The sequence below is a fragment of the Rhizophagus irregularis genome, chromosome 11, assembly GCF_026210795.1.
Source record: "Rhizophagus irregularis chromosome 11, complete sequence".
Taxonomy (NCBI): domain Eukaryota; kingdom Fungi; phylum Glomeromycota; class Glomeromycetes; order Glomerales; family Glomeraceae; genus Rhizophagus; species Rhizophagus irregularis.
In genome coordinates, this window is record NC_089439.1 from 5,113,946 (window position 1) to 5,132,134 (window position 18,189).

An 18,189-nucleotide genomic window follows, 5' to 3' on the forward strand; every position below is an offset into this window, starting at 1 on the left:
GACATTTTTAAATAAATTTATGCTGCAAAATTAATGATAGTGTTGGAATAATGTGAGTATTGTACGGCCACCCCACAAGGATCATGTCCTTTGCCAACCAGGTGACCTACACGAATTATTGGTAAAATAATAATTTTTATTAGTAATAAAAGTGCGTAAAAATATAAAATATTGCCCAGGTTCGCCTATATATAAGTAAATGTTAATCCTATCCATTAAAACCACTCTTCAGATATCTTATAATAAACATCTTTTTCATATACTTACTATTAGTTTAGGGTCAATTTCGGACCTTCAAGTCCACCACCTCTAACTAACAATACTAAAAATAAACTATATACTGAAATATTAAACTGCGCCACTAATCTAATAAAATACTATAATAATTTTGTCATTACAATATGAAAATCTATATTTTATCTATACAGTATATAATCCGAGTATGGAATCATATATGCTATACTTCTCGATGGACTTTGCGTATCCAATAAAAAAAAACAAATTAAAAATTAATTATTTAAGCATTTTTAAGTATGAAAAAAAAAAATTTCGATATCAAAAAAGTGATAAATTATTTTTTTTTAAAAAAAAAAAAATAGTAACGCGTTTATTAATTAAGCAACAAATAATTTTGATTACATAATTTTAAAACACCTAGAAAATATTAAACAAAAAATAATACAAAAATTATATAATCTATTCTAAAAACTAAACTAATTTAACTATAGCATGCCAATCTTTTTTGATTGATATTCCTTCTGTAATTCTACCTATCATTCGATCCTTCGTTACTAATTTTATTTATATTATCTAATTCCGTATCATCGTCCTTGTCTTTCGTTGGTATTTCTTTTCTTTTTCTTAAATCCCTTTTCTCCAAACCCCGTTCCTTTTCTAATTCAGCAACAAATTCACTTCTTTTTAACCACACCTTTGATCTTACTTTATCGTAACAAAATTCCATAAATTTTTAAAACTAAATTATGTTCTTTCTTATTTGTAATCTTGTTGAAATTATCGTTGTATATTCCACGTAATAATTCCCAAAACCTTTCTTTCCTATTAGAACTTGTGATTTTTGATCCATCACTTTAATAAAATCCAACATAATTTCTCTCAAAATATAAATTTCTTCTTCTCTTCCATCTTGTAATTTTAAAAGTGATAAATTATCAAAATTTAAATAATATCAAAGTGATTTATCTCTTAATTTCGAAATTTTACCATTTAGTAATCCTGGAAATCCAGAAATCTGCAAATAAAAAGAGAAACATTATTAGTTAATGTTTCTATTGTACTTCGGTAAAAAAGTATATTTAAAAGAAAATTATATTTATTTAAACTTCCAAACCATTAAACAATGAATTTAATAAAATTATTAAGAATGATGTTGCAACGCTTTATGTGTATTTGGAATAAGAAAAAAATTCCAAATTTTTTTAATAAAAATGTTAATAAGAAACCAGAATTTTTAATAAAAAAAATAATAGTCCTTTAAATTTGACAAAATGTGATAAACGTTAACTATGAATTAATTAATATTAATTATTTTTTTCTTTTTTGATTTCTCTGGCGTTTTTGTGGTTTTCATTTCGTTTGGTGGATCTCGTTCTGGAGTTTTAGAGGAAACAATTGCACTATCATCCAATTTTAGTGATAGTTCTTTCACAAGACCCTAGAAGAAAATGCCCTCAATAAGTGACAGTGATCCACTAGAAAAACCAAAACAATGCAAAAATAAGGCTTACTCTTATATTCCATGCCCAAGAAAGTGCAAGACGTAGTTTGCCATAAGATGAATGTAACAGAGGAAGGTTTAATGATTTTAGGAGGTGAAGTCGATACACATCACGCTTTTCCATCACATATATTCGAATTTCTGCCATGTATAGCTAATCAAAACAAAAATTCAGTATTTCACGCAAGATCAATTAGATATTGAAGACTTATCTCACCTGAATTCCGATAGTATAAAGATCTGATGAATTTCTACCCGCACCTCTAAACTTCTCTAATATATCGTCCAATGTATCTTTAAGCATCCTTGGTAGTTGATACTCATCGGATGCCCACTTTGTAAGGTCATATTTATGTGGGCCACCACATGCCAACCCACAAACCACTTCTTGCTGATCGATTTTACATAATAAATCCGCTAGATGTCCCCGTTCAAGATGTACTTCTATCTTATTTTTATCTTCGTTTCGTCTTCGACAACTGGCGACTACCGTAACTTCTCCCCTAAAAGTGATTCATGAAAACTTAGATATTTGAGTCTAGGGAATGGAAATAATGAGAAGAATTAGAAGAATTGAAACTTACCAAGGGACACGACAGAAACTGTTCAATTTTAAAGCCCCCTGAAAAATAGGAAGAACGTATTCTCCGAACCATTCTCTTTCTCCACAATCGTTTTGCTGAATCGGATTATATTCAGATTCAAAAGCATCTAAACTAAAAAGATGGAGATGGTAAATGATGCATTCAATGGAAGCCAGACTTCTCAAAAGATACTTACAATGTTCCGACAGCACGTTCGACCCAATACAGGATTTTCTTCCAGTCTTCCCCATAGTATGAAAAATCATCATTATGTTCTGGAGCTTTTAACTCCCTTATTTTCTCCCATTTATCACGGGATTCGTGTAGTTTGGGTCGCCTCTATCTATATCAACATTTGTGGTCAATACCGCTCGAATTTTCCAAATGCACCTAGTCACCTTACTCCTTACCTTCTCATTGGCAGACCCGAACAGATGGTCACAAATTGTTCCAATTTCTTCGTAATATTTGGCATTAGCTGCAGGTGGTCGGTCTGCTATAAGCTCAGCCCAAAATTCGGGTTCGAACTCTTTTTCTATCCGTGAACAGGGAGTTAAGTCTAAAATGAAGCTATGAACAAGACTGCACAAAAATAACAATCATATTTAGAATTATTCAATAAACGTAATCTTTGGTGGATAACAAAACTTACTCGTATTTTGAGGTTGTTGATTTCACACGGTATTGTTCCATTACTGATATTATATGGGATGAGGGCAAGTCATCACCAGTCTCAGAGAATAATCGCTTGTGAGTATTCTTTAACGGTACAAGCTATAGAGGAGAATAGATATTAATAATTGATTTTAAATCAAATATCATTTAAGTATTTAATGTAAACAATAGGACTTCCGAACTTGATAACTAAAAAAATCATACCTCATCCTGACTAACGGTTGCATCATTCGAATCACGTTCGGATAGTTCAGAAACAAAAAGCGAATTCTCAGCATCTATAATTGTTTCTTCCTCCTTCCGCTTCAAGGCTATTATTCCGCATCACAGAAAAAAGATTAAATATATAATGCATAACGTAACGTAATATAGACGAAATATATATATGAATTACCAGGTTTTATATTCTGGCGAGTGGTGTTGGTTAGTGCTTCATTAAAATCGCAATGTAGCTCTAACATATTATTAATTATCTTTTGGGAGTTCAAAATAGATGCTTTTCTTATCGTCTTCATGACTTTAGATTTATCTCTCCAAAAGTTTACTACGTCGGGCAAATTCTTTTCTCGCTAAATAAGTATGGGGAAAAAAAGAAAGTTGTTGCTATAACACTTCTGGACGCAACCAAAGTAAAGTGCACCCGAATACCCAATGGGACGCAACCCTGGGACTTTCGACTCGACGATCGGGAATTCAGACACGACCTAGCACTTTAAGCAGTTAATAACGGAACCATAACAAGGCACTTTCTTAGACTCGACTAAGAAATATTCGGACGCGACCTAGCCTCTGCTACGGATCCAAAACTAACGAAATGAACACATTAAAAAACAGAAATTAAAAGTTTCTAACCTCGAATGATTCTAAACACTGTGACGCCATCTTTTGAACGGTTTCACTATCATGAGAATTTATTAAATGGGGACTTTCGACAAGCTTTTCTAAACAGATCTTGTACGTCCTGTGTTCTTCTTCTTTTTTACCAAAGCTTTCTATATACACTATGCCCCACTGTAAAAAATCTGCCAGGTTCCATGTTTCGTTTTTCTCGAAGTAGGTAAGCCTAGATTTCCAGCGTCCGACGCGTCCGTCTTCCTGTGTGAACATCATTTATAATTATCTGTTTTACATACCCGAATACCATCAAATAAATTGGAAAAATTACTCACGTGATCAAAATCCAGCCAATAAAAATGTCCAATATCACATGAATATTATAACACCAATTTAATATACCCCTTTTATGGGACGAAGTTTCTTTAACACACATTTTATTAAATATCCATAGTATAACACTAAGAGTTTTTTTCCTCTCGCGTCGTTTTAGCCTTCCTTTTTAAACTTCTACAAAATTTATTCAATTTTGACATTTTTTACAATATAATATGTCCTTCTCAAAACCCGTCACTTTTCCCCGTCAAAAACTCCTCCTTGGTCTCCCTGAAAAAATTTCACGTGACGAAACCTTGTATAACAAGGTCTGTGAGATCAAGAGCTTTCTTTTTTGAGCTGATCCTTCTACAAACACCAATGATATTCATTTGCGAATACACACCAACGATTGCCAAATAAGCAAAATGCTCACGTACTTTTTTTCTTTTCAAATATTACGACGCCGTTCTTATACGTGTACGACATACTATCTTATACGACCTATATTGTGTGACATATACGTCGTATAAGAACATAGCACCCGATCGTATAAGAACGATACATTTGCTATTACGACATGATTAGATCGAAACTACTAGAACGTATTATGATTATCAATCAACGCAAATTTTCCTACAAACGTTATCGTTTTTATTTTGGAATATTTGTTCCATGTAAAATGCCTTATACTAGTGGTTCTGGACGTGTACCAGCACTTTTATCATGTCACATGACCGACACGCTCATCAAAACCTTTTTGAAATTCTTAAAAAACGCTATAATTAAAGAAAAGAAAATTCCACCCAAGTCAACTGCTACGACTAACGACAAAATAGCGAATCCCTTGGCATCACCTATAGAGTCATATATCAGGCTAATGGACGTCAATTCTTTTTTAATCAACAACAAACATTAAAGATTTCAAGATTTTCGTCTTACATATAGTTTAAATCCTCATGACAACATGCTCGATTTGCAAGACGTTGTAAACGTATTTTTTGTACTCCACCTACAATACTCACAAATCCCGATTTAATGGATGTAGAACACAAATTGGCTATGGCCAAAAACATCGTTTCCTTTTTTTAAATTCACAAATCCTTAACAAACCGATCACACATCTTAAATATAAAAAATCCGATCGCTTGTGAGAACGATTACAATTTCAAATTACCTAGAACTACATTTACTAAACCTACAACTCCTGCTATTACTTTAGCACCTGATCCACCAGATCACCTCGTATTTCGGTCTCGACTTACGATCAAGTACCGTTTCAGTCTATTTCGACTGAACCTATAGTCGAAACTAACCCTAAAATTGAAATTCCAGAGGACCTAAGGCCTTTTATACCCGTTGACGGTCAACTCTATATCAAAAAAGTCGCAAAAAAAAATTCTCTTGGAGCCTGGTAGTAATAAATGGTACGCCGAACTACGCAGACTAAGAGATGATCATAACCTACAAGTTAACACCCAAAGGCGTATTGAAGAAGGAGAACGGAAAGCATTATTGCTTGGCACATCCGTCAAAAGAGCAGATCTACGTGAAGCTATGGCTCAAGATCTTACTACTTATCAGAATACACACCACGATTTTTCCCTGTTCGATATCAACGCAGATCATTATCGTTGCAAAGGTTCCACTCCGGAAGAAGCTAAAGAACTCGAAAAACGCCCACGCAAACGAAATGTGATATATCCCACAATTTAGACTTACATCATTAACATTACAAACAATTTAGAATAGTGTGAATCATTCCACTTCTAACAGTATTGACAAGTGTACGGATTTTGACATATAAAAAAAATCTTACTATACCGAATTCTACTAATTAATACTGTACACCGTTTAACGAAGTAAAGTGTATAAACAGTATATACAAAATGACTCACATTGTAACGAATTTTATATTATAACGACACACTATTTTATAAAAATTTCATAAATTAAACGAATTTTAAATGGTTACTTACTTGTGGCATAGAATATAGGTAAAATTACAAAAGAAAATATATAGAAAAGGAACTATTTTAAGTATATTTCAGCATATGTAATTTTCACCGTGTGACATGAAATCATTCACGTTATATAAATTCAAATTTGGGGAAGACCTTGTCGAAGTTGAAATCATGCAAATTCGCATAATTTTACCGTCAAAAGCTTCTCCGCTTTACGTGCTATAACTTAAAGAAAATCGGATCCTCATAAATCCAATCCGTGTTCACAAATAAGACGAATGGGATGTTGTGAAACTTAATTATCTGCTTCTTTCATTTTATGTAGGAGTTGTGGAATCGTATGATGAGCATGCGAATGATTTTGTTAATTAGATATTGTTGATATTATTACTAATGTACTTACTGTGTTAATGTATGTGTATAATCATCATTAAATGCGTTTACTGACACGTCAATATACATATTTTTAACATCACTATACACATTTTTAACATCAATATATGCATTTTTATACATTATTATACGTGTTTTTAAACGACGCCATAGAATTGTTTAATATTTTTAAGTAGCGTTGATTGACATAAGGTTCGTTACTCTACATTTTTTGGTACATTTATTAACACTTTATACGTCTATTCAAATTACCATTTGTAATGCATACGTAATTTTATAAAAAAATTTATTTTTTTAAAAAATTATATTAAAAATTATAAAATAATTATAAAAAAAAAGTCTGACCCCTCCCAATCAGACACGTCCAAACCCCATTGGACAAAAAGAATAAAAAATTATAAAATAATTATAAAAAAAAAGTCTGACCCCCCCAATCAGACACGTCCAAACCCCATTGGACAAAAAGAATAAAAAATTATAAAATAATTATAAAAAAAAAGTCTGACCCCCCCAATCAGACACGTCCAAACCCATTGGACAAAAAGAATAAAAAATATAAAAAAATATAAAAAAAAATATGAAAAAAAAGTCTGACCCCAATCAGACACGTCCAACCCCAATTGGACAAAAATAAAAATAAAAAAAAATTTATTTTTAAAGCCATGGCTCCTTTCTGGCGTTAACTTTACAAGTTTCACTTTGTAAGATTTGCTGGACCAGCATTTAACAACACAGTGACCTTTAAACTCTGGAGGGATTTTATCGCAGTAAGCTACCCAGTGGAAACCGTTACAATAGATGCAAGTTAAGTTTCCTACAGTATTTTTATGTTTAAATTTAAAAATAAATTATTATTAGATAATTTATAAACTTTAATTTTATATTAAATTGATAAATACCAGATTGTGATGATGAGACGTGTGGTGAGGATAAGCGTGATGAGACATGCGACCAGACATTCGAGCGTGACGGGATATTTGATGTGGTTGTATCCGCTACTTTCTTTACAGCTTCTTTGATTTTCATTGTTAAACATCTTCATTTTCTTCAACTTTCTTAATGGTCTGAATCCATTACAGAAATTATGTTAGAAGCGATATCTGTGAACTTTTGTGTCTTTTTATTAGACTTGCACGAAGACCTGGTTTTCTAATATAGTAGAATTAATAGAAATTTTTATTTTTAGTAAATTGATATATACATTCGGCCATTTAAAAAGATGATATAAATCATTTAAATGCTATATCTTCATCTATATTTTTCAATATAAAGTAAATTAATTATTCACTAATAGTATTTGACATATTACCTTTATATTATGTTTATTTCAATCGGTAATGAGCCTAGCATATCGTTCTAACCAATAATCTCTACTTGTTTTTCCATAAATACGCCATATTTGACGTATGTCTTTTTTAAAAGCTGTAATTGTCTCATACTTGAATTGTTAAATATATTTTATATAATAATTATTACCAAAACCTGTTAACTTATTCACGGCTTCATGTTAAAAAAATAATATATTAAAAATCATAAAGATTTTTTTTTTTATATTAATTATTTTACTTACTATTGATTATTTTTTATCGAGTTAATAGCCATAAGGAAAACTTCTTTAGCATGTCGTTACGATTTTTTGTGCTTTAAGAACTTGTTCGTTTATTTCAAATTTGTTATCTATAGTTTTTTTGATACGTTACTTATAGTTTATTTTTTTGAGTCTTTTATTTAAAAAAAACCAAGGAAAAAAAATATTTGAAAAATAAAAATTTCGTTTTTTTTTTATTCTTTTTTTTTTTTTTTAATACATTTTCTGAAGAAATCACATTTTTTTAAAAGAAAAAGTCATGGTAAAATTCCAATTTAGGGAATAGAGCATTATTTTTAGAAATCTTGGCGTAATAATTGATAATCTAAAGATTAAAAGACAGCTTCTACTAGTGTGACGCAGTGCGCTTTTGAAAAATCCGAAGAAGTTTTTAACTGTTGTTAACTCGAAATAATGTATTCGGTCCGAAATTTATTCGATAAAACTTTTGCCATCACTAAAATAATTTTTATACGAGAAAAAATAGACACACCTTAACGAGTTTTATTTGAAAGAGAACCCTTGATAATAATAGATATTTTGTAATACATAAATTTATATTTGGTTTAGCTATTGTATAGCGTTTATTCCTACTTTTTACTTTCTTTTTGTTATTACGTATTTCCTCCCTCCTTTCTTTTCTTTCTTCAAAAATTTTTCTGTGGGAAAAAATATTTTTTTCCTTTACGTGATCTTGACGATTTTGGTAATCTAACTTGCTGAATTTCACGCAACATCTGTGAAGATTGAACCAATCAATGGATAATCAGACAACGTGCAGATGAGCAGATCTTACGAATTTAGTTGTCCTACGTGTATGACACGCAGTTCCCATTGAAATCTGCCCGTCTGAAATCTGTGCCAGGTTAGTGTGGTGACAAATAAAATTTTGGCACTAAAAAAATTGTCCCTCAGATACTTAGTGTTTTTGAACTCGTGGCTGCACGTGATCAGGTGACGCGTAAACATCACCCCTTCCTATTATAATAGTGATCGACACTAACCTGGCACAGATTTCATACCGGCCTGAAATCTTATGCAGGTTCCAACAATGTTGGAAAGAAGAAAATTTTCTTATTACTTGTTTTTCTAAAAAAGAAAAGATTTCGATTAATCAAAATTGAAAAATAGGAGTTTATGATTAAATAATGAATATTTTCATCCTAAAAGAGAAAACAAGGAAAAAGGTTAATAATTATTAAATGTTAATGGATTCTTTTTTTATAAAATATTGAAAGAAAGAGTGCAATACCCGGGAATAATTTTACGGGGCCCTCTTTGTTTTTATTACCTTATTTAGCTGTTCCGTAATCTGACTCTTAAATATTTTCAAGATAAGCTTAATTCATTCATTCATTCACACATTTCTATTTTTGGCGATCATAAATGAACGAATGAAGTAACACACATCATAAAACATTGAAATACTTTCCTAATTAGCGTTCTTTTAAGGATAGAGCAATTATTTTAAAAAAAGAATTATAGTAAAGATTTGATGATACGTTACTGTTACGCTCCATGAAAAAAAATTTTATCAAGATCATGAGATTTCATTACTGGTCATTTGGTACAAGGATAAAATAACTTTTTACCTAAAAATAGATTTTTGTATCCCAAGCAATCATAGTGATGTGATCGATTGAATTTGATATTTAAAAGAACAAGAACGAAAGTTAAAATAATCCATTATTTCAATTATATACTTTTTATGACCTAAATTTTTAAAGCTATTAAATATCAACATATACTTTTAATAGAAATTTCTTTTTTTTCATTCCCATTTCCTTTATCAATGTCCCATGAGTGATTTTTTTAAAAAATTTCATTGTTAATAGATTTTCATTATTTTAAGACTATATTTAGTAAAATAGCGTGAAGATACGGGGACGTATCCTATCTTTCGTTTTTTTATTATAAATATGCCATTTTTTTAACATGACTATTCCGTTATTAGTGTTTTTTCGAATTTCTTTTTTATTTGTCGTCTTATTAATTTCATATGTTCTTTTGATATTTATCTTTCCCATTAATTCTCTTTAATTTTACAATTTACAGTATAAATGAGCGATTCTTTACAATACAAAATGAATTTTTTATTAAGGAGAAAATAAACATAATTTTTTTTTTACAAATAATTACAGATAATAGAACGAATAAGAAAAAAACATGTACTTTACATTGCATATTGTACAAATAAATGCATTATTTTACAAGAATTTTTTAAAGAGGAATTTGTCTTCTTTTGGGTAAAAGTTACATTGTAAAGTGGGTAATAAATAATTATGTTGCTGATGGTAAGTATAGTCATCATGATGAGGAGGAGTAAGCAAGGCAGTTGGATCGAATGGTAAGGTGATAGTAGTTACAGGAATAACGGTTGATGCGATGGTAAAGGTGCTTGATCTTCTTGAAGATCTTGAAGAAGTTGATAAGCGTCTACGTCTCTGACTTGAGTTTCTAGAACGTTTCTGTTTTGTATACCAGTAGTTCTTGACCATATTTTCAGATCTAAGAAAGCCAAATCGTTTTCTTAGATCTTTAATAAGAGACGTCCATCGTATTGTCCCATTTTCTGTCCTATTACATAAAATCCAATCGTCAATAAAATACTCTTCATCATCGTTTAAATCATCAAGGTTAACTAATAAAAGAGAATATATTGGATGAGAACGAGAACGTGAAAGTAAACAATCCAATAAATATACGCACGTTCAGGGTTAAGATAATTACGATAGTAATTACTAATCTGGCTAGCAGTGTATCTGTTGTTAAGGATTCTACTAATCCTTACAAACGGATCACGGACGTTTCCAATACGTCTTAAACGTTTTAATTCAAGTAAAACGGTGTGCCTCTGCAAAAATCCGTGTAATTAAGTTAATATCAACAACAATAATAATTTGATAATAATCATTTCAACTTACATCCTGAGGTGACAGCATTATAGGAAGAATTTGTTGGTAAGTTTTGAGTTATTATTATTATTTTTTTTTATTATTCACAATCAAAAATAAGAAATTTGATAATGAATAAAATTTAGGGGAATTCCCGAAGACACTCCTTATATAAATCTTTAATTTTCTGCGCGTACCAAAGGAACGTATTTGATATTTAATAAACAAGATCAGGTAAAAAAACCAGTTATAATAAAAAATATATACATAAATTAAAATATATATTTATTTATTTATTTAAATTCTCTTTTTCTGGCTGATGTATAATATATATCCTAATAAGAGGAATATTGAATGTCCTTTCAATAAAGTATTATATCTTTCAATTACAAGATTATGTACCAGTTCAAAAACCAGATGCATATTACAGTAATATAAAGTATATATTATTCACTTTATTTTTGGTTAAATCAAAATATACATTTTAATAAAGATTTTTTATTTAATACATATATTTACTGTATATTTATTAATTACAATATTATATACGAATTAAAGAATAAAGTTCAATTATTTTAATAATATATTTTTTAAAAGGTTCCATTCAATATACACCAAATTAAGTGTTGAAAGGATGTTGAAAGGATGAAGTAGATCTATTTTGACTCGTTAGAATACAAGCATAAAGTATATATTTTTATGTATATTCGATATACAATAAAAATATATTCTTTAATAATTTATTGAATCTGTATACTAAAATATCTAACAAGGAATGCGCAGATATTGTTTAATAAATATTTGTAATTTTTCGCCTAGCCTATAAAATAAAAAATTTCATTCTAAAAGTAAAGATTCTTGGATTTTACTTTTTATTTATATATTATTAATATTATATAGTATAAATACTAATATAAAAATATTTAAACCATTTAAAATTTCCATTTTTATATATACATAATTTTCCCATGTACATAAAGAAAGTCCCTTTGTATGATTTCATTTTAATTTTTCTTTTTTTGTCTTGTATGAATGTGAATGAGTATAATGTCAAATTTAGAATTATTTACAATGCAAATCTGCAAATGTAATACAATGATGTATCTTACATATTTACTTCGTTTTCAAAGTAAATATTCAAATATAATACAATTTATAATAAATTTGAACGAGACAAATTTATGTTTAATATAATGTATAATGATCAATGTTACCGATTTTTTTATCTAAAAAAAACAAAATCTTAAAAAACAGATCGGCGATCTTTACCGCCATTAGGTGTGGCGCACGCCGCCGCAAGTGAGTATATTGATCACGTGATACATTTGTTAAATCTGGCCAGCACTAGAAATTTGGCCAAAGTTATTTCGATATTCCGCATCGATCGAACTTTGTAAGATTTTTGCAAGAAATTTGAATTCAGAGATATCTCGTACACAAATTATTCTACGTATCCACCCTTACAAGGGTCATGAATCTCCGTAAATTGAGTTTGAGTTTGATATTTGAAGTATGAGATAATTTTTATAAAACTGTGTCGTATTCTATATACTTTTCTAGGGAAAATCTCCGAGAATGCGACTAGAAGAAGCCAGTTTATATAAAATTCTCCTGTTTTTAACGATTGTAAATGGATTTAAATTCTTACTGTTAGTGATATTAAAGTAACTAATTGTAATTGGATTTTTTACTTTATAAAAAAAGAAATTCAAAGTTCAAACTCTAGAATTTGGACGCTTTAAATAAATAATTTTTCATAATTTTCTTTGTTCTTTTCGACCACATTTATTGGATCAAAAAAAAGTTTTTAAAATGATGTGAATCACAAAGATAATGAAAAATAAGTATAGCAACAATTGTATGAACTTTTTTATTATTTCTTTAACCGTTCGGGTTGATAGTTTTGTGTGACATTGTCATGTCAAATGTATATCATACTTTGTGTAAATAAAACGTGAATGACTTCTACCCAAAGTTCCCTTTGTTCTCTTTGTCAACTTTGTCAAAATAACTCAATATGTAATATTATATCCACAAGACAGATAGATATACCATAAAAATAAAAAAAATACTTTATTAATTTTATTTGCTCTTTTTTTTTGAATAAAAAAAAAGTTATTAAAGTTATTTTATATATATATATATTTTTTTCTTTTTTCAATTTATTTTATATTTTTTTTTTTTTTGCTTTTTTTCCAATTAACCATCCACCCAAAGAAACCCAAAAATGAAATTTTTTCAAAAAATCTCAAAAATTAAAAGAAACAAAAAAGAAGATAAAAAAAAATTAAAAAAAATCAAACATTACATTAACTAATTTGGTTATTATTTTTTTAGAATACTATATAATGAAAAAAAGGTTCTATTTAAAAGAACTAATAGAAAAGGAAAAGAGAAAACTAAGTTTTACATTATTATTTTTTTCTGAATATTAGCCCGACTTTTATTTTTAGTATTAAATGAGAAAAAATTCTATCCAAAACCAAAGATGATATATAAGAAAGATTAAAACGAAAAAAAAAGAGAACAGAAATAGCAAAAAACGTAAGTGTAATTATTAAATTTCTTTGAATATTAAGCCAAGAATTAAAAAAGAGAGAAGGAAAAAGAAACGATTAATTTTTTTGAAAAAAAAATTGAACAAAAATGATAATGTAAAAGAAAGATTAAGAAGAAAGAGGATAGAACAGAAATTAAGATGTATGAAATACATAATTATTAATAATCTATATTATATATATGTATTTTTTTTTTTTAGAAAGAACAGGAATAAGAAACGATTATAATTAATTTTTTTTTTTTTTTTTTTTGTGTTAAAATGAGAAAAAAAAATTCTATCCAAACCAAAAATGATAATACAAAAAAAAAAGATCAAGAAGAGAAGAGAACCGAAATTGTGACGTAGTGAAAAAAGATTAATAATAATTTTTTTTTTTGGTGTGAAATGAATAAGTTTTGTCCAAGATTAAGAAAGAAGAAAGAAGATTAGGGCATTAAAAGTAAGTATAATTAATAATCAACATAAGATTCCACAAAGTAATAATCATGAATTTTTTATATATATTTTTAGCGGCGTAATGGTCCCAATTGTCGTTGATAAAAAGAATCAAGGGGTCGAGTCATATCTGAAATTGAAGAGGGGGGAGGTAATCTGGGACGATTTTGTGTGGAATAATAATAAAGACAAGAGGGCTCGTTCGAAATAAAAGATGTGGAAGGTAATATGAAACATTGTGAAGGATTATTCCAAATAGAAGAGATAGGAGGTAATGTACGACTTTGTGTGGAATCATCATCAAGGAATCGAGGAGGAATACCCGAGATGGAAGGTAACGTGTGACTTCGTTGAGGTGGAGGAAGATTATTCAAAATAGAAGAAATAGGAGGTAAAGAAAGAGATCGTGAAACACTATGAGGTGGAGACATGATAGTGATACGTGCTGTATTATTGTACACGTTATTAGAAACCATTGCATCCTCACAGGGAGATGACACGATCATGTTTTCATTTTCTTCTATATCCTCTTGAATTACTTTAAGATCATTATTTTCTTCTTTTTCTTTAATTTTTAAGTTAGGATACCAATAATTTTTTATGATGTTTTCCGATCTGAAAAGGCCAAATTCGTTTTCTAAGTCTTGACGTAAAATTTTCCATTCTATTGGTTTTTCATACTTTTTACGCTTTAAAATTTTTCCTGAATTAGGTTTCGTTTTAGTTGATGGTTCCCTTTTTGAAATCCATTTGTTAATAAACTGTTTTTCTCCTTCTCCCAAAGGAGCATGGCATACTAATTAATAATGAGGCCAGAAAAAAAAATCAATTTTTTTTTTAAAAAAAAGGGTTTTAACAAAAAGATTCCACTATTTACATTTTGGGTTAAGGTAGTTTCGCCAGCGATTACAAATTTGACGTTGATCGTAAGGAATTATTTTAGCGATTTCCACGAACGGGCTGCGTTCTTTCTTTGTTTCAAACTCTGCCATCTTATCCAAAATAGTTTGATCACTCTGCAGACAAAAATGTAACAAAATTTTAATTATAATAAATTTATGAAAAAAATTTAAAAAAAAACAAATTTCATACTTCTTCATCGAAAATAGATCTTCTCTTTTTTACACCTTTCATGAACTTTCGTGGTTTCTTATTTTTCAATTTTTTCTTGATTCCTTCATTGATCCTCTTTTTTATTTCCTTTACGGGTTTTTCTTTATCGAACAAAAGTGCATCCTTCGTAGATTCTTCTTTAATTATTTTCCTCGCTGATTCTTTTTCACTCAAATTTGGATACATTATTAAACTTTATAATGTTGAAATTGATTATTAATGAAGAACAAAAGGCTGGATATAATGAACAAGCTTTTTGCCTAAATTCATTTTTTAAAAAAAAACGCCTCTATTTATGTTTAATACTTCTTAAGTAACTCCTTATTATATTATTTATTAATATGAATGAATGAATGCTGCATTTAAAGCATTCAAAGGGATTGATTTATTTACAACAAGATAAAGTGTTTATCTAATATTAAATCTCATTGTTAACATCCCAATAAAAGTTAGATTTCAAATATGAAAGGATATAATAAATTAATTATTGACAAACGTTTTTAAATTATGGTATAATTTAAATTACAATTTTAAATTAAGAATTATTGAATCGATTTAATGCAATAATAATGCAATAATATAAATACGTAATATAGAGTAAAATAAAATATTATTCATATAAATTTTTTACTAAACTGTATTTTTATATATATATATATATTATAAATATATATAATATATATATATATATGCAAATCTCGTTCTGATCTGCGTATCCTTACCTGAAATGAATTTATACATTATATGACAACTTTTTAATTAAAAATCGCTACTCTAATTTTATCCGACTATATTATCTAAAAATATCATAATTAATGATAATTTGATTCAATAATTGAGAGATTATACATCATTTATTTTTTGATTTAGATTATGCTCGAGATCTCATCGTCCAAATGTCCCAAGCATTATTAAATCGTCGGATTTAAGATATTTTTTTTTTGTTTATAATAATTAGAAACGTCATATTAACGTTCCTTTATTTTTTTTTAAAGTACATCCTGTTCATTTCTGGCCGCTTGTGGCCAATTTGTTGGTTTATCTTATATTGACTAGATATTTATGTATCCAAACTTTTAAAATTCTATATTTTTAATTTGGATCATAAATAACGACCTTATTTCTATTGGTACCAATATAGTTGACCGAAAATAATCCGACCAGAAATGAACATCCCTATTGGTATGGGCTATATTGCATCCAATAAGTAATAATTATATCCTGGATAAAATATTATTATAATAATTCGGAGATACTTTATATCCAGGATAATTAACTGTGGATATATAATAAAATAGGATAAATTACCACGATATTATACTGTATCACTTTTTTGTCTTTGCACTTGAAAGACAATTCTCACAATACCTTACATTAACGCACTGATAATTATATTTTATTTAAAGGCGCTTATAAGATATTGTTGGATAAATTATTTATAGAAGAGAAAGCTTAAAAGAAAGAAAATACTAATAATTTTCTCAAATGAATAAAATAATAAATTGAATTAACACTTAAACAATGGATTATGGACAAGTTTATCTTATTTTTGTCTAGAATACAATAAATTCATTATTTTTTTTTTTAATTACTTAGAAGCGAAAGTTACAATAGATCCTCGAAGAATTCATACATACGTTTACTCGATAAATTCTTTTCTATATTATCGAAGGTTTGTGAATTGAGAAAAAATAAAGATTCAAAAAAATTATATTTTAATATTTTGAGTGAAAATTTGAAATCGCATTATAAAAAAAGTTTAGTCAATTAGGTTTTATTGGTCAAATAAATTCTTCCTGCTATTTAAATTCGAGATAAGAAAAAGGATTTTTGAACTTATCCACTATTTATGTGTTATAACCTTCAATTAAAAAGAATCAATTTCGCTACTTTTCGAAAGTTTAGTCCGAAAAACAATAAGTCACGTGATTATAACCTTCGATCCCTACTTCAAACAATTGTTAAAAGGTAGCGTCCCCTTGCCAAGACTCAAGGGTTCCAACCAAAATAGGATAAATAATCGAATCCAAAAGCCGGAAATTTCGCCAATATGATATGGCGTTCTGTGTAAATGTTAGTTGTGAATATCACTTTGTTTGATTCCATTTTAATAACTTTGCTAACGAAGATCCTCTTTGTTCAATAGCTTATTTAGATTCATTTTGTTTCATAATTTTACAAATTAAGATATATTTAAATTTTTCTTAAGTAAATATTAAAGGCTTTCACTCACATCCTATTTTTAGTTAATTAAATCGAATTAAACCGCTTTAATTTTTTGAATGAAAAATTTTTAATTTTAACATCCAAATCATGTAGAAAATAGGTTAGGTCCATCCGAATTTTTTTTGTCACATGATGCAATTACATATATAAATAGACCATCTCTTTTTTTCCAGAAGACTTCTCGTTAAGGTTCAGTCCCTTTTTTTAAAAAAAAAAAAATCTAAGGCAAATTTTCCCGAGTTACACCGCATAATGCATATACAGTAGTATCTCATCATAGTGCTTCATATTTTCATAATTTTTAACAATCGTATTAAGGAAGAGTACAATTACAATAAACGAGTGCTTCATTTTAAGGGCTCCATAATTTTAACAATCGTGTTAAGGAAGAGTACAACTACAATAAACGAGTGCTTCATTTTAAGGGGCTCCATAATTTTTAACAATCGTGTTAAGGAAACAGTATATTATAGTTAGAAATTTTGGAACATCGTTCAGATAATTTCGAAACAATAAATTATTTTCAACAATTGGTATATAAATCATTACTTTTTTTGGATGCCAGTATGAATAATTTAATTAATTGGGCGTAGAAAAATAAGATAGGTTTGCTAAGACCGAGATTAAAATACATAGTACTCTTTAAGAAATCAACGTTAAATTTATATTATGACTTAATATCTCTGAATATTATTTATCTTTGATGAGATTTATGATATCATTAAAAAACAAACTTCAAATATAAACACATATCAGATATAGTAAAATAAGTACTTTTGTACAATATATACAGTATGTTGATTAACATTCCAGTGGATTTAGTAAAGATTTAAAAATGTTTATTAATACAATTAAATGCCTGCGATTAAT

The 18,189-nt window shown here is 28.5% G+C and overlaps 5 protein-coding genes across 6 annotated transcripts; 1 reads left to right on the top strand and 4 right to left on the bottom strand.

The window, feature by feature from the left end:
* Positions 1-7: 7 nt before the first annotated feature.
* OCT59_003582 (uncharacterized protein) lies at positions 8-1,354 on the bottom strand (the record flags this gene model as incomplete). The annotated part of the gene is made up of 6 exons (XM_066145706.1): positions 8-106; positions 268-292; positions 771-942; positions 1,051-1,146; positions 1,225-1,252; positions 1,352-1,354. 6 exons carry the CDS (start codon positions 1,352-1,354, stop codon positions 8-10), a joined length of 423 nt encoding a protein of 140 aa, XP_065996402.1.
* Positions 1,355-1,531: 177 nt separating this feature from the next.
* On the bottom strand, positions 1,532-4,104 carry OCT59_003583 (uncharacterized protein; the record flags this gene model as incomplete). 2 transcript variants are annotated; one of them, XM_066145707.1, is made up of 10 exons in its annotated part: positions 1,532-1,675; positions 1,749-1,892; positions 1,956-2,241; positions 2,323-2,454; positions 2,519-2,661; positions 2,733-2,904; positions 2,975-3,096; positions 3,202-3,308; positions 3,392-3,566; positions 3,850-4,104. In XM_066145707.1, 10 exons carry the CDS (start codon positions 4,102-4,104, stop codon positions 1,532-1,534), a joined length of 1,680 nt encoding a protein of 559 aa, XP_065996403.1. The 2 variants fall into 2 exon arrangements, with proteins under 2 accessions (XP_065996403.1, XP_065996404.1); XM_066145708.1 differs by lacking the exons at positions 1,532-1,675; positions 1,749-1,892; positions 1,956-2,241; ... (4 more) ...; positions 3,202-3,308; positions 3,392-3,566 and adding an exon at positions 3,702-3,707.
* Positions 4,105-4,828: 724 nt separating this feature from the next.
* OCT59_003584 (uncharacterized protein) lies at positions 4,829-5,862 on the top strand (the record flags this gene model as incomplete). The annotated part of the gene is made up of 3 exons (XM_066145709.1): positions 4,829-5,010; positions 5,328-5,391; positions 5,533-5,862. 3 exons carry the CDS (start codon positions 4,829-4,831, stop codon positions 5,860-5,862), a joined length of 576 nt encoding a protein of 191 aa, XP_065996405.1.
* A 4,436-nt stretch (positions 5,863-10,298) lies between these two features.
* On the bottom strand, positions 10,299-11,033 carry OCT59_003585 (uncharacterized protein; the record flags this gene model as incomplete). Its single annotated transcript, XM_025319886.2, has 3 exons — positions 10,299-10,732; positions 10,801-10,945; positions 11,016-11,033. 3 exons carry the CDS (start codon positions 11,031-11,033, stop codon positions 10,299-10,301), a joined length of 597 nt encoding a protein of 198 aa, XP_025172670.1.
* Positions 11,034-14,051: 3,018 nt separating this feature from the next.
* OCT59_003586 (uncharacterized protein) lies at positions 14,052-15,279 on the bottom strand (the record flags this gene model as incomplete). The annotated part of the gene is made up of 3 exons (XM_025319885.2): positions 14,052-14,776; positions 14,858-14,996; positions 15,073-15,279. The coding sequence occupies 3 exons, from the start codon at positions 15,277-15,279 to the stop codon at positions 14,052-14,054; spliced, it is 1,071 nt and encodes a 356-aa protein (XP_025172669.2).
* Between the last annotated feature and the right edge of the window lie 2,910 nt (positions 15,280-18,189).